The sequence below is a fragment of the Gekko japonicus genome, unplaced genomic scaffold (genome assembly GCF_001447785.1).
Source record: "Gekko japonicus isolate JY-2015 unplaced genomic scaffold, Gekko_japonicus_V1.1 scaffold5022, whole genome shotgun sequence".
NCBI classification, from domain to species: Eukaryota; Metazoa; Chordata; class Lepidosauria; order Squamata; family Gekkonidae; genus Gekko; species Gekko japonicus.
In genome coordinates, this window is record NW_015168188.1 from 47,383 (window position 1) to 58,354 (window position 10,972).

General features: G+C 54.1%; 1 protein-coding gene across 2 annotated transcripts in view; it reads left to right on the forward strand.

The window, feature by feature from the left end:
- NUMA1 (nuclear mitotic apparatus protein 1) overlaps positions 1-10,972 on the forward strand; it is a 55,205-nt gene that overhangs the window by 38,971 nt on the left and 5,262 nt on the right. For both annotated transcript variants that reach the window (XM_015414991.1, XM_015414990.1), the window contains exons 18-21: positions 545-681; positions 1,814-2,032; positions 4,265-4,384; positions 7,507-7,668. In XM_015414991.1, the coding sequence (XP_015270477.1) occupies positions 545-681; positions 1,814-2,032; positions 4,265-4,384; positions 7,507-7,668 (638 nt within the window). The remainder of the gene's footprint in view (positions 1-544; positions 682-1,813; positions 2,033-4,264; positions 4,385-7,506; positions 7,669-10,972) is intronic.

A 10,972-nucleotide genomic window follows, 5' to 3' on the forward strand; every position in this document is an offset into this window, starting at 1 on the left:
ACCAGGTTTGATTCCCCACTCCTCCACATGCAGCTGCTGGTGTGACCTTGGGTCAGCCACAAGTTCTTTCAGAGCAGTTCTGGAAAGAGCTCTCAGCCGCCCCACCTTCCTCACAGAGGGTGTCTGTGGTGGGGACTGGGGAGGGGAAGAGAAAGGAGTTTGTCAGCCGCTCTGAGACTCCTTCGGGGAGTGAAGGGCGGGGTAGAAATCCAATCTCCCCGGTGAGGAGAGTCTGTCCATCTTGTGATATTCAGTGTGGGCCCAGACGGAGAGCTGTGTTGGTTCGTCTCTAGCCACAGAGAGGAGCAAGAGCCCAGGAGTTCCTTGGAGACTAACGAAATCTGTGGCCGAGGAGGCGCTTCCGCGAGTCACTGAAGAAGTGAGCCCTGACTCAGGCTAGCTACTCCCCTGCCACAAATGTCGCCAGTCTTCAAGGTGCCACCGGGCTCTTGCTCCTTTCAGTTTGGTTCATCGACTTCTCGTTGGCGGTGTCCTTGACGTGTCAGTCGCATAAACATCTCCCTTTCGCTCCCCCTGCTCTCAGGACACAGCAGCCTGTACCTGGGAACCTGCCAGGATGAACCGGATCACCTGGACGAGTGGAACCGCATCGCCGAGCTGCAGCAGCGCAACAGGGTGTGTCCACCTCACCTGAAGACCTGCTACCCCTTGGAGTCCAGAGTAAGTACGCGTGGATCACGGGATCCGGCTAGAGCACAGCAAAGCTCCATTGTGTCCGGAGGGCCAGTTTCCAGCACGGTTCTGGCCGGATTCTTTTAGGGAGTCCGCGGATCATGGGTCCCCAACACGGTGCCTGCCAACACCTTTCCCAGCACCCACCAGGTGTTTTTAGAAAGTGGGTCAGGCAAGGTGAGGCTTTTGCCCAGCAGGGCTTTTGGTTGGCTGTGCAGCTTTTCAAAAAACATCGCTTTGCCTCAGTGGATCTTAACCTCGTGAGAGAAGGTAAGCCAGTTTGGCGTAGAGAGCCAATTTGGTGTAGTGGTTAGGAGCGTGGACTCTAATCTGGGAGAATCGGGTTTGATTCCCTGCTCCTCCACTCGCAGCTGCTGGTGTGACCTTGGGCCAGTCACAAGTCTTCTCAGAGCTGTTCTCTCAGGAACAGTCCTCGAGAGAGAGCTCTCTCAGCCCCGCCTACCTCACAGGGTGTCTGTTGTGGGGAGGGGAAGGGAAAGGAGTTTGTCAGCTTCTCTGAGACTCCTCTGGGTAGTGAACGGTGGGGTATGAATCCAACCTCTTCTCCTTCAGTCACAAGTTGTCTCTGAGCTGTTCTCTCAGGGGCAGTTCTCGGGAGAGCTCTCTCAGCCCCGCCGACCTCACAGGGTGTGTGTTGTGGGAAGGGGAAGGAGAAGGAGTTTGTCAGCCGTTCTGAGACTCCTCTGGGTAGTGAAGGGCGGGGTAGAAATCCAATTTCTTCTTCTTCTTCTCTCTTCCAATCTCTTCTCTTCTTCTCTCAGCCCCACCTACCTCACAGGGCATCTGTGATGGGGAGGGGAAGGGAAAGAAGTTTGTAAGCTGCTCTGAGACACCTCTGGGTAGTGAAGGGCGGGGTAGAAATCCAATCTCTTCTTCTTCTTCTCTCTCTTCCAATCTCTTCTCTTCTTCTCTCAGCCCCACCTACCTCACAGGGCATCTGTGATGGGGAGGGGAAGGGAAAGAAGTTTGTAAGCCGCTCTGAGACACCTTTGGGTAGTGAAGGGCGAGGGGTGTAAATCCAATCTCTCCTTCTCCTTCTACGTGTGAGTCCTTTGTCTGACGGCGCTCTTTCCCCCCACCCCCACCCCCCCTTCTGCAGCCCTCCCAGTCCCTGACCAGCATCACGGACGAGGAGATGAAGACCGGAGACCCCAAGGAGACGCTCCGGCGCGCCAGCATGCTCCCCTCCCAGATCGCGGAGGGCCCCATGACCCGCCGCAGCACCCTGAGCTCCGCCTGGGGGGCCGGAGGGGTGGCCACCCGGCAGCAGAGGAAGCGCAGCTTGACGGAGTCCCAGCAGGGGCCCGGCACCCCGGAGGTGAGCCGCCCGGCAGCAGCCTCTCGTGGTGGGTGGGAGGGGAACGGGGAACGGTGGGCTCGAGCCAGCGGGGGGGGGGAGTTGCTCGTGGCGGGGGGGGCCGGCCTGGGGATTCCGGCAAGTGTCAGGGTCCACAGCAAAACAATGAAGTACACGCTTCCAGGAAGGTTTTACCTTTATTGAAAAGCCATAGATGCAGTAACAGGAACACTGTTAGGAATGGCGGACTACCTATGCGCATAATAGGATATAGGGCATTCATATGCACACACCCCTCCTAGCAATACCCAATTAGATGGGCTCCCGCGTGTGGGAGACGGCCAGAGTCTCTAGCGGTAGCGAAGCTGGGAACCAGGACGATCCCACGAAAGGTAGACACCACAACTCCTCCAGTAACTCTTTACAGATAAGCGTTGCAGCTGTGAAGCAATTAAGCGCATGGGAAGGAATGCATAACAATTAGAGAGCCTCTCCTTACTCATGGCAGCTTAGCTGACAGCGAGTGGGAAGAACCGATGTGTGCAAGCCAGGAGGTGGGGTGGGCACGAAGAAGGGAGTCGTTACTCCCTCTAAGTTGCGGAGTCTTGTGAGCAAAAATCCTACTTTGTGAGCTCCTGGCATTCAAGTGGTGAGCGAGCGGTTGGGCTGCTGCATGAATTAGTTTGCTCTGGAGCCCCCTCCTTCCTGAGCTGAGGCGAAAATGTGTGAGCCGGAGGCTAAAGAACTGTGAGCTGGCTCACACTCGCTCAGCTTAGAGGGAACACTGGCTGCAAGGCTCCCTCCTCTAAGCTGTGGCGTCTCGTGAGCAAAAATCCTACCTTGTGAGCGGCTGGGCATTAAAGTGGTGAGCGAGCGATTTGCCTGCTGCATTAAATCATTTTGCTCTGGAGCCCCGTCCTTCCTGAGCTAAGGCAAAAATGTGTGAGCTGGAGGCTAAAAAGCGGTGAGCTAGGTCACACCCGCTCAGCTTAGAGGGAACACTGGCTGCAAGGCTCCCTCCTCTAAGCTGTAGCGTCTCGTGAGCAAAAATTCTACTTTGTGAGCTCCTGGGCATTCAAGTGGTGAGCGAGCGATCTGGCTGCTGCAGAAATTAGTTTGCTCTGGAGCCCCAGCCTTCCTGAGCTAAGACAGAGATGTGTGAGCTGGAGGCTAAAGAACTGTGAGCTGGCACCCATGGGAGACCAACAGGATTTTCGGGGCGTGAGCTTTCAAGACTCCAAGCTTCCTTTGTCAACCGACTTGGGATATTCCAGCCCTAGACTCCACCACACCACCCCATCCCGCGTCCCATTTACTAGATCTGTCACCTGCCTTGAGGCCCACAGGAGGGACCCCTCAAGGTGATCATCCTGGCGTGCTAAAAGAGTGGAGGGTCCCCTCTCCCCCGGTGGGTCTTCAGGCACACACATGGGGGCTGCCCCTCCTGGCTTGCTGGTGGACCCTCCTGATGGCCCCGTGGTGTTTTTGGCCACCGTGTGCCACAGAGTGTTGGACTGGGTGGGCCATTGGCCTGATCCAGCATTGGCTTCTCTCATGTTCTTATGTCTGGGGGAAGTGATACTCTGTCTTCTCGGTGCTTGGAGGGCCACAGTGGGAGGGCTTCTGGAGTTCTGGCCCAGCTGCTGGACCTCCTGATGGCCCCTGGTGTTTTTGGCCTCTGTATGACACCGAGTGCTGGACTGGAGGGGCCATTGGCCTGATCCAACATGGGCTTCTCTTATGTTCTTATGTCTGGGGGCAAGGGATGCTCTGTATTCTCGGTGCTTGGGGAGGGGGGCAAGAGTGGAAGGGCTTCTGGAGTTCTGGCCCCGCTGCTGGACCTCCTGATGGCCCCTGGTGTTTTTGGCCTCTGTGTGACGCAGAATGTGGGACTGGATGGTCTTCACCTCTGAAAGCTTGGGTGGGGCAGGGAAGTGCATGATGGAAGAGAGCGGAGATTCCTTTGTGGAGAAAGGCACCCTGGAACGGGGGAGAGCTAGCACATCCGGGGGGGTGTGTGTACTCCTCCTCCGGAGCAGAAGGGACCTTTGCCGGCAGTCAAGTCTCCCTCCCTCTCCTGCCTCCCTGGGATTCCTCCCTTCTGTCCTCCTCGGCCACCCAGCAGGACTGGGGGGCAGTGGGAAGGGGTGAGTTCCTTCGTGTTTCCGTAAGTGTTGCCAGTTTCCCCCGACTGCGCGGCTTCTGCCCGAAGTGCCAACTCTCTTGTCTCTCCCCCACCCCACCCCGCTGCAGGCCAAGAAGTCCTCCATCTGCTTCCCACGGCCCCAGACCCCCAAGCGGCGGAACGAGGAGGTCAAGCGCGGCTCCCTCGCGGGGGGCAAGAAGGGGGCAGCCCAGGCTGCCGAGAAGCAGGTGAGCGGCGTGGGCGGGGAACCGGCGGCTCCTTCAGCAGGCAGGGCCAGGGGGAGCGGGAAGGGCAGGGAAGAAGAGAAGAGATTGGATTTATACCCCGCCCTTCACTTGGAGTCTCAGAGCGGCTGACAAACTCCTTTCCCTTCCCCTCCCCACAACAGACACCCTGTGAGGCAGGTGGGGCTGAGAGAGCTCTGACAGAAACTGCTCTTTTTCAAGAACAGCTCTTATCAGAACTACGGCTCGCCCAAGGTCACCCAGCAGGTGCAAATGGAGGAGTGGGGAATCAAACCCGGTTCTCCCAGATGAGAGTCCACACACTTAACCACGACACCAAACTGGCTCTCAATATGTATCCATCTGTCTCTCTATCTATGAGAAGAAGAGGAGATTGGATTTATACCCTGCCCTTTACTACCCAAAGGAGTCTCAGAGCGGCTTACAATCTCCTTTCCACCTCCACTTTATTTTATTTATTTATTTAATCTCTTTTATTGTATTTCAACAAACAGCAAAAAGAAGAAGGAAAAAACAATCCAGCACAACAAACATAAACACAACACAGTAGGGACTTTCCCTTTCTCCTTTGCTTTTCTGGAGAAAATATAGAAAAAATGGCAGCTAGAGGGTTTATTTTATTTATTTATTTATTATTTAGATTTGTATCCCGCCCTCGAAGGCTCAGGGCGGCTAACAATAACTATAATCACGTTAACTATAATCACGTTCTGTGACCTATAATTCAACAGAAGCTCTCTAGCCATTCATGTACACATGACCAGTTTTTAAAGAGAATGGATTCTTCTCTTCCTTGTCATTTCAAATTAAAATTATCTGATTCTACAGCCTCCATAAATTTATTGATAAATTCTTGCTTTGATAGCATCCTTTCCTGTCTCCATGTTTTTGCGAATATAATTCTTGCCACAGTTAAGACGTGTACAATCAAGTATTTTTCTGACTTCTGAAAATTATCTGGTGAAATCTTTATTTGTTTTTATTTTTATCCGACTTACGTCCCGCCCTCCCCGCATGGCAGGCTCAGGGCGGGTTCCATGAAATTTGATAAAAATAGAATGTACACAATTAATACAATTAAAACACCAATAAGATACCACCGTGGCCTTCGTCCGGTGCCGTTGTCATTGGCATTAAAACCTCACAGATGCCAACTCTGGTGTGCAGCTCTGACCCGTTGAGGGGAGCCCCGGTAAAGAGGGAGGGACCGTCCGTCGCCCTAGTTAAAAGCCTGGCGAAAGAGCTCCATCTAGCAGGCCCTGCGGAACTGTCAAAGGTCCCGCAGGGCCCTGATCTCGTCTGGGAGCTCATTTCCACCAGGTGGGGGCCAGGGCTGAAAAGGCCCCGGCTCGAGGCGAGGCGGATGTTCCCGGGGATGGCGACCACCAGAAGGTGTTGATTGGCAGATCGTAAAGCCCTTCGGGGCTCATAGAGGGAGAGGCTTCTAATCTCTCGCTGCGGGGAGTGCGGTGGGGGGGGGGGGGGGGAGCTGTCATACCCCGGGGTGAGTGACATTGTCCAGCAATGCAAACTTCTTGTCATCGGGGGTGGGGGTGGGAACGACACCCTCAGATCTCCATGCTTAGTTTCTGCTACTCCCCCTTCAGGTTCCAGTCCCCATCAATGCTCCCTCTAAGCTGTGGAGTCTTGTGAGCAAAAGTTCTACTTTGTGAGCAACGAGCATTAAAGTTGTGAGCGAGCAGTTTGGCTACTGCACAAATTAGTTTGCTCTGGAGCCCTCCTTCCTGAGCTAAGACAAAACTGTGTGAGCCGGAGGCTAAAAAACTGTGAGCTGGCTCACACTAACTCAGCTTAGAGGGAACACTGGTCCCTGCGTCCTGTGGGCCCCCCCCTTCCACCTCATAACCTCCACTGTTCCCTCGAGAAATCTTAGCACTGGATTGCCCCAAGCCAGGCAACCCATTGTGCCAAATTTAGACTGTTGCCTGGGTTCAAATCCCCGCTAAGCCCTCAGTTCCCCACTGGATCCCCAGGCGAAAGTTTCCCTCTCGACCTCAGTTTTCCCCACCTGTAAAATGGGAACAGTGTGGCCGCGGGGTGTGTGTGTCTGCTTTACAGGTAGAATGCCGCTAGCGAAGCACCAACGCCTTGTTGGAATGCGGTGTGCTGCGGCGCACAGACAGCCGCATTTAGTCAATGGATGGCTTATCCCATATGCGGTGGGTGCCAGCCCATGTAGCTGCTAGGGCCAAGCCCTGCTCAGTTCACTAGAAGAGGAGAGAGAGAGGAGACTGGATTTATATGCCGCCCTTCACTCAGAGAGGCTTACAAACTCCTTTCCCTTCCCCTCCCCACAACAGACACCCTGTGAGGTAGGTGGGGCTGAGAGAGCTCTGACAGAAACTGCTCTTTTTCAAGTACAGCTCTTATCAGAACTAGGGCTTGCCCAAGGTCACCCAGCAGGTGCAAGTGGAGGAGTGGGGAATCAAACCCGGTTCTCCCAGATTAGAGTCCGCACACTTAACCACGACACCAAACTGGCTCTCAATATGTATCCATCTGTCTGTCTATCTATGAGAAGAAGAAGAGATTGGATTTACACTCAGTCCTTCACTACCCCAAAGGTGTCTCAGAGCAGCTTACAAACTCCTTTCCCTTCCCCTCCCCACAACAGACACCCTGTGAGGTAGGTGGGGCTGAGAGAGCTCTGACAGAAACTGCTCTTTTTCGAGAACAGCTCTGACAGAACTATGGCTTGCCCAAGGTCATCCAGCAGGTGCAAGTGGAGGAGTGGGGAATCAAACCCGGTTCTCCCAGATTGGAATCCACACACTTAACCACCACACCGAACTGGCTACATCCAATGTTTCCGAAACATTCTCTGAAGCTGGATCTTTCTGGTGATTACGTGTGTGTGTTGCCACCAGGTCTTCAAAACGACCCCCTGATGGCACTGGTATTTCTGGTCCCTGTGTGACACAGAGTGTTGGACCGGAGGGGCCATTGGCCTGATCCAACCTTAGCTTCTCTCGTGTTCCTATGTTCAGTGGGCTCCCTCATCCTGCAGTTTTTAAGGGCTTGGGGGGGGGGGGGGGACAAGACCCTAACATCCCAGAACGAACGTGCTCCTTTCTCAACTGCAGACCGAGAGGCGCCAGTCGCTGGCCTTCAGCATCCTCAACACGCCGAAGAAAATAGGCAACAGCCTTCTGCGCCGCGGGGCCAACCGGAAAGTGACTCCGAAAAATTCCCCCCGGGGCAGCAGCCGGAGGTCCCCCAGGACAGCCGCCTCACCCAAGGGCAAGGTAAGAAGGAGAGATTGGATTCATACCCCATGGCCCTTCACTACCCGAAGGAGTCTCAGAGCAGCTCACAAACTCCTCTCCCTTCCCCTCCCCACCACAGACACCCTCTGTGAGGTAAAAGAAGAAGAAGAAGAGATTGGATTCATACCCCGCCCTTCACTCCCCGACCTGGCTCTCCCAGACTGGAGTCCGCGCTCCTAACCGCTACACCAAACTGGCTCTCCCAGTGGGGAGGCAAGGGGGGAGCCCCTCTGGGCAGAATGTGGCAGTCCAACCATGGAGCCCCCTTTCCCCACGGTGCCCTTTTGCCCTCGTCACTGCTACAGCTTTTCATGCTGACGGGGTTGCTAGGCACCGTCCAGCCTGAGGGGCCAGGGAAGGCCGGCACTCCGCAGGGGGAAAGGGTTTGCTCTCCCTTGCCGTGCTTTCACTTTCTTGCTTCTGCCCGCGAGGAGCTTTTCCACGCAGGGAGACACTCCCAAGATGGAGACTCTGCCGCGCTCCTCACGCAGGGCGTTCCGCCACAAAAGCTCTTCCCTCTCCATCCTCCTGTCTGCGTCTCTCAGAACTCGGGCAAGCCCTTGGAGTCTCCCAGGCTCAGGAAGTCTTTGATTCTCTTATTTAAAACATTTGCTCGGTCCCTTTCTTCCTGACAGAGCTCGGCACGGCTCGTGGTGTGTGTTTTAAGTGCTGCCGGGTCGTTCCCGACTCCTGGTGGCCCTGTGAATCCATAACCTTTTGAATGAGCAACCTCCAACATGTCTTCTTGTTAGCAGGCTCGCTCAGGTCTTGAAATGGAAGGGCCGCGGCTTCCTTGACCGGGCCGATACATCTCACGTTGGGTCTCCCTCTCTCTCTGCTGCCTTCAGATTTTCCTAGCATGGTTGACTTTTCCAAGGACTCTTGTCTTCACATCATGTGACCAAACTTTGATAGCCCTCAGTTTAGTTGCTTTAGCTTGATTCGCTCTAGAACCTGCTTATTTGTCTTTTTGTAGAAAAAGCCCAGCAGGAACTAATTAGCATAATAGGCCACACCCAACAGCAAAACTCATTAGCATATTAGGCCACACCCTGACCGCACCACTCATTAGCCTATTAGGCCGCACCCCCATGTTACCAGAAGTGTGGACATCCAGCCACACCCACCTTTCCCTTCTTATTCTGTTTACCTTGTTTGTTGTCAAGACCCAGGGCTTTTTTTGTAGCAGGAACTCCTTTGCATGTTAGGCCACACACCCCTAACGTAGCCAATCCTAATGAGTTTCTGCTGCTGGGTGTGGCCTATTATGCTAATGAGTTCCTGCTGGGAGTGGCTAACTCAGGAGCCAGCCGGAACTCCGTTCCTGTGCGTTCCTGCCCAAAAATAGCCCTGGTCTTTTTTCATGTTCCTGGGTGTCTCATCCAACACCACATTTTAGGTTAATCAGGTTTATGTATTTACCAGAAGGGGGACCCGCAATACTCGAGGGAGGGAGGAGAAGCTCCACGGGAGAAGGAAGCAGCCGGGAGGCAAGGGGGGAGCCCTCTGGGCAGAATGTGGCAATCAAACCATGGAGCCCCTTTCCCCATGGTGCCCTTTTGCCCTCGTCACCGCTACAGCTTTTCATGCTGATGGGGGTTGCTAGGCACCATCCAGCCCGAGGGGCCAGGGAAGGCCGGCACTCCACAGGGGGAAAGGGTTGACTCTCCCTTGCCGTGCTCTTGCTTCCTTGCTTCTGCCCGCAAAGAGCTTTTCACGCAGGGAGGCGCTCCCAAGATGGAGACTCTGCCGCGCTCCTCACGCAGGGCGTCCCGCCGCGCTCTTCCCTCTTCCTCCTCCTGTCCGAGTCTCTCAGAACTCGGGCAAGCCCTTGGAGTCTCTCAGGCTCAGGAAGTCTTTGATTCACTCTTTTAAAACATTTGCTCGGTCCCTTTCTTCCCAACAGAGCTCGAAACAGCTCGTGGTGTGTTTTCACTGCTGTCGAGTTGTTTCCGACTTCCGGTGGCCCTGCGAATTCATAACCTTTTGAATGAGCAGCCTCCAAAACGTCTTATTGTTAGCAGGCTCACTCAGGTCTTGAAACGGAAGGGCCTTTGTGGCTTCCTTGACCGGGCCAATCCCTCTCACGTTGGGTCTCCCTCTTCCTCTGCTGCCTTCAGGTTTTCCTAGCATGATTGACTTTTCCAGGGACTCTCATCTTCACATCATGGGACCAAACTTTGAGAGCCCTCAGTGTAGTTGCTTTAGCTTGATTCTATCTAGAACCTGCTTATTTGTCTTTTTTTCGTGTACCTGGGAGTCTCATCCAACACCACATTTTAGGTGAATTGGGTTTATGTATTTACAAGAAGTGGGACCCGCGATACTGGCACAGGCCCATGCATAAAAACAAGATGAAACAAAACCATTAAATAACAACAAAAACAAGAATAAAGTGCTCCATGAAAACAAGATGGTCTCCGAATAATTTCATGATCGTATCAGTCATAAAACAATAGAATGAAATAGTCCGAAAACATAAAACCAGAATTTAAAATCACTGCTCAGGACTGCTAGTAAACGTACTTAACCAAATGCGGTCCCGAAAAAACCCCACGTCTTTAGCTGCTTCCTAGAGATCGAGAGAGGGGGGTGCAGGCACTCTTCTCTGTGTTCCATAATTGCGGGGCTGCCACTTAAAAGGCCCTCTCTCGTGTGCCCGCCAAAGCAATTTCTTCGATCGACGGGACAGTTGGAGGCACACACATCATACAACTTATATTAAAAGATGGCGAGTCTTCCGATATCGGCTGTCAACTGGACACTGTCCACCGCCTCACACCCAGCTGTAAAGCCTCAGTTAGCCTCGGTTAGCGGCGCCGTTGGTACTGTCGGTGCCAGTAGTGGTACAGTTGTTGGCACAGCTTGGTAACACACACACACACCCCCGGGTGATCTAGTTTTTGCTCTGAACAGTAGATTTCAAATTTCAGCCTTATTGTCACCGCTTCGGACGACTGCAAAATCAGGTGAAATGCTTGAATCCATGCTCTGTAGCAGATGGGGAAAAGGCTGGAGGAAGAGAGATTCAAGAAGAGGCTGATAGAACCCTAGCCGGGGGGGGGGGGGGGGGGGGGGGCAGGGCAGCTGGGACCTCTGGCCCTTCCTTTGGAAATGACCCCCCAACCCCCCCGAATGCCAGTGGCAGATGCGGGGGGGGAGTCTCAGCTGAATCAGGGCTGAGGGGTGGCGTGAGCCAGGAGCTGCACGTGCAGAGGGGGAAGGAAAGCGGGTCTAGGGAGGCCTTGAGGAAGCACCAGCAGGGATCCATTGGCTGTGTGAA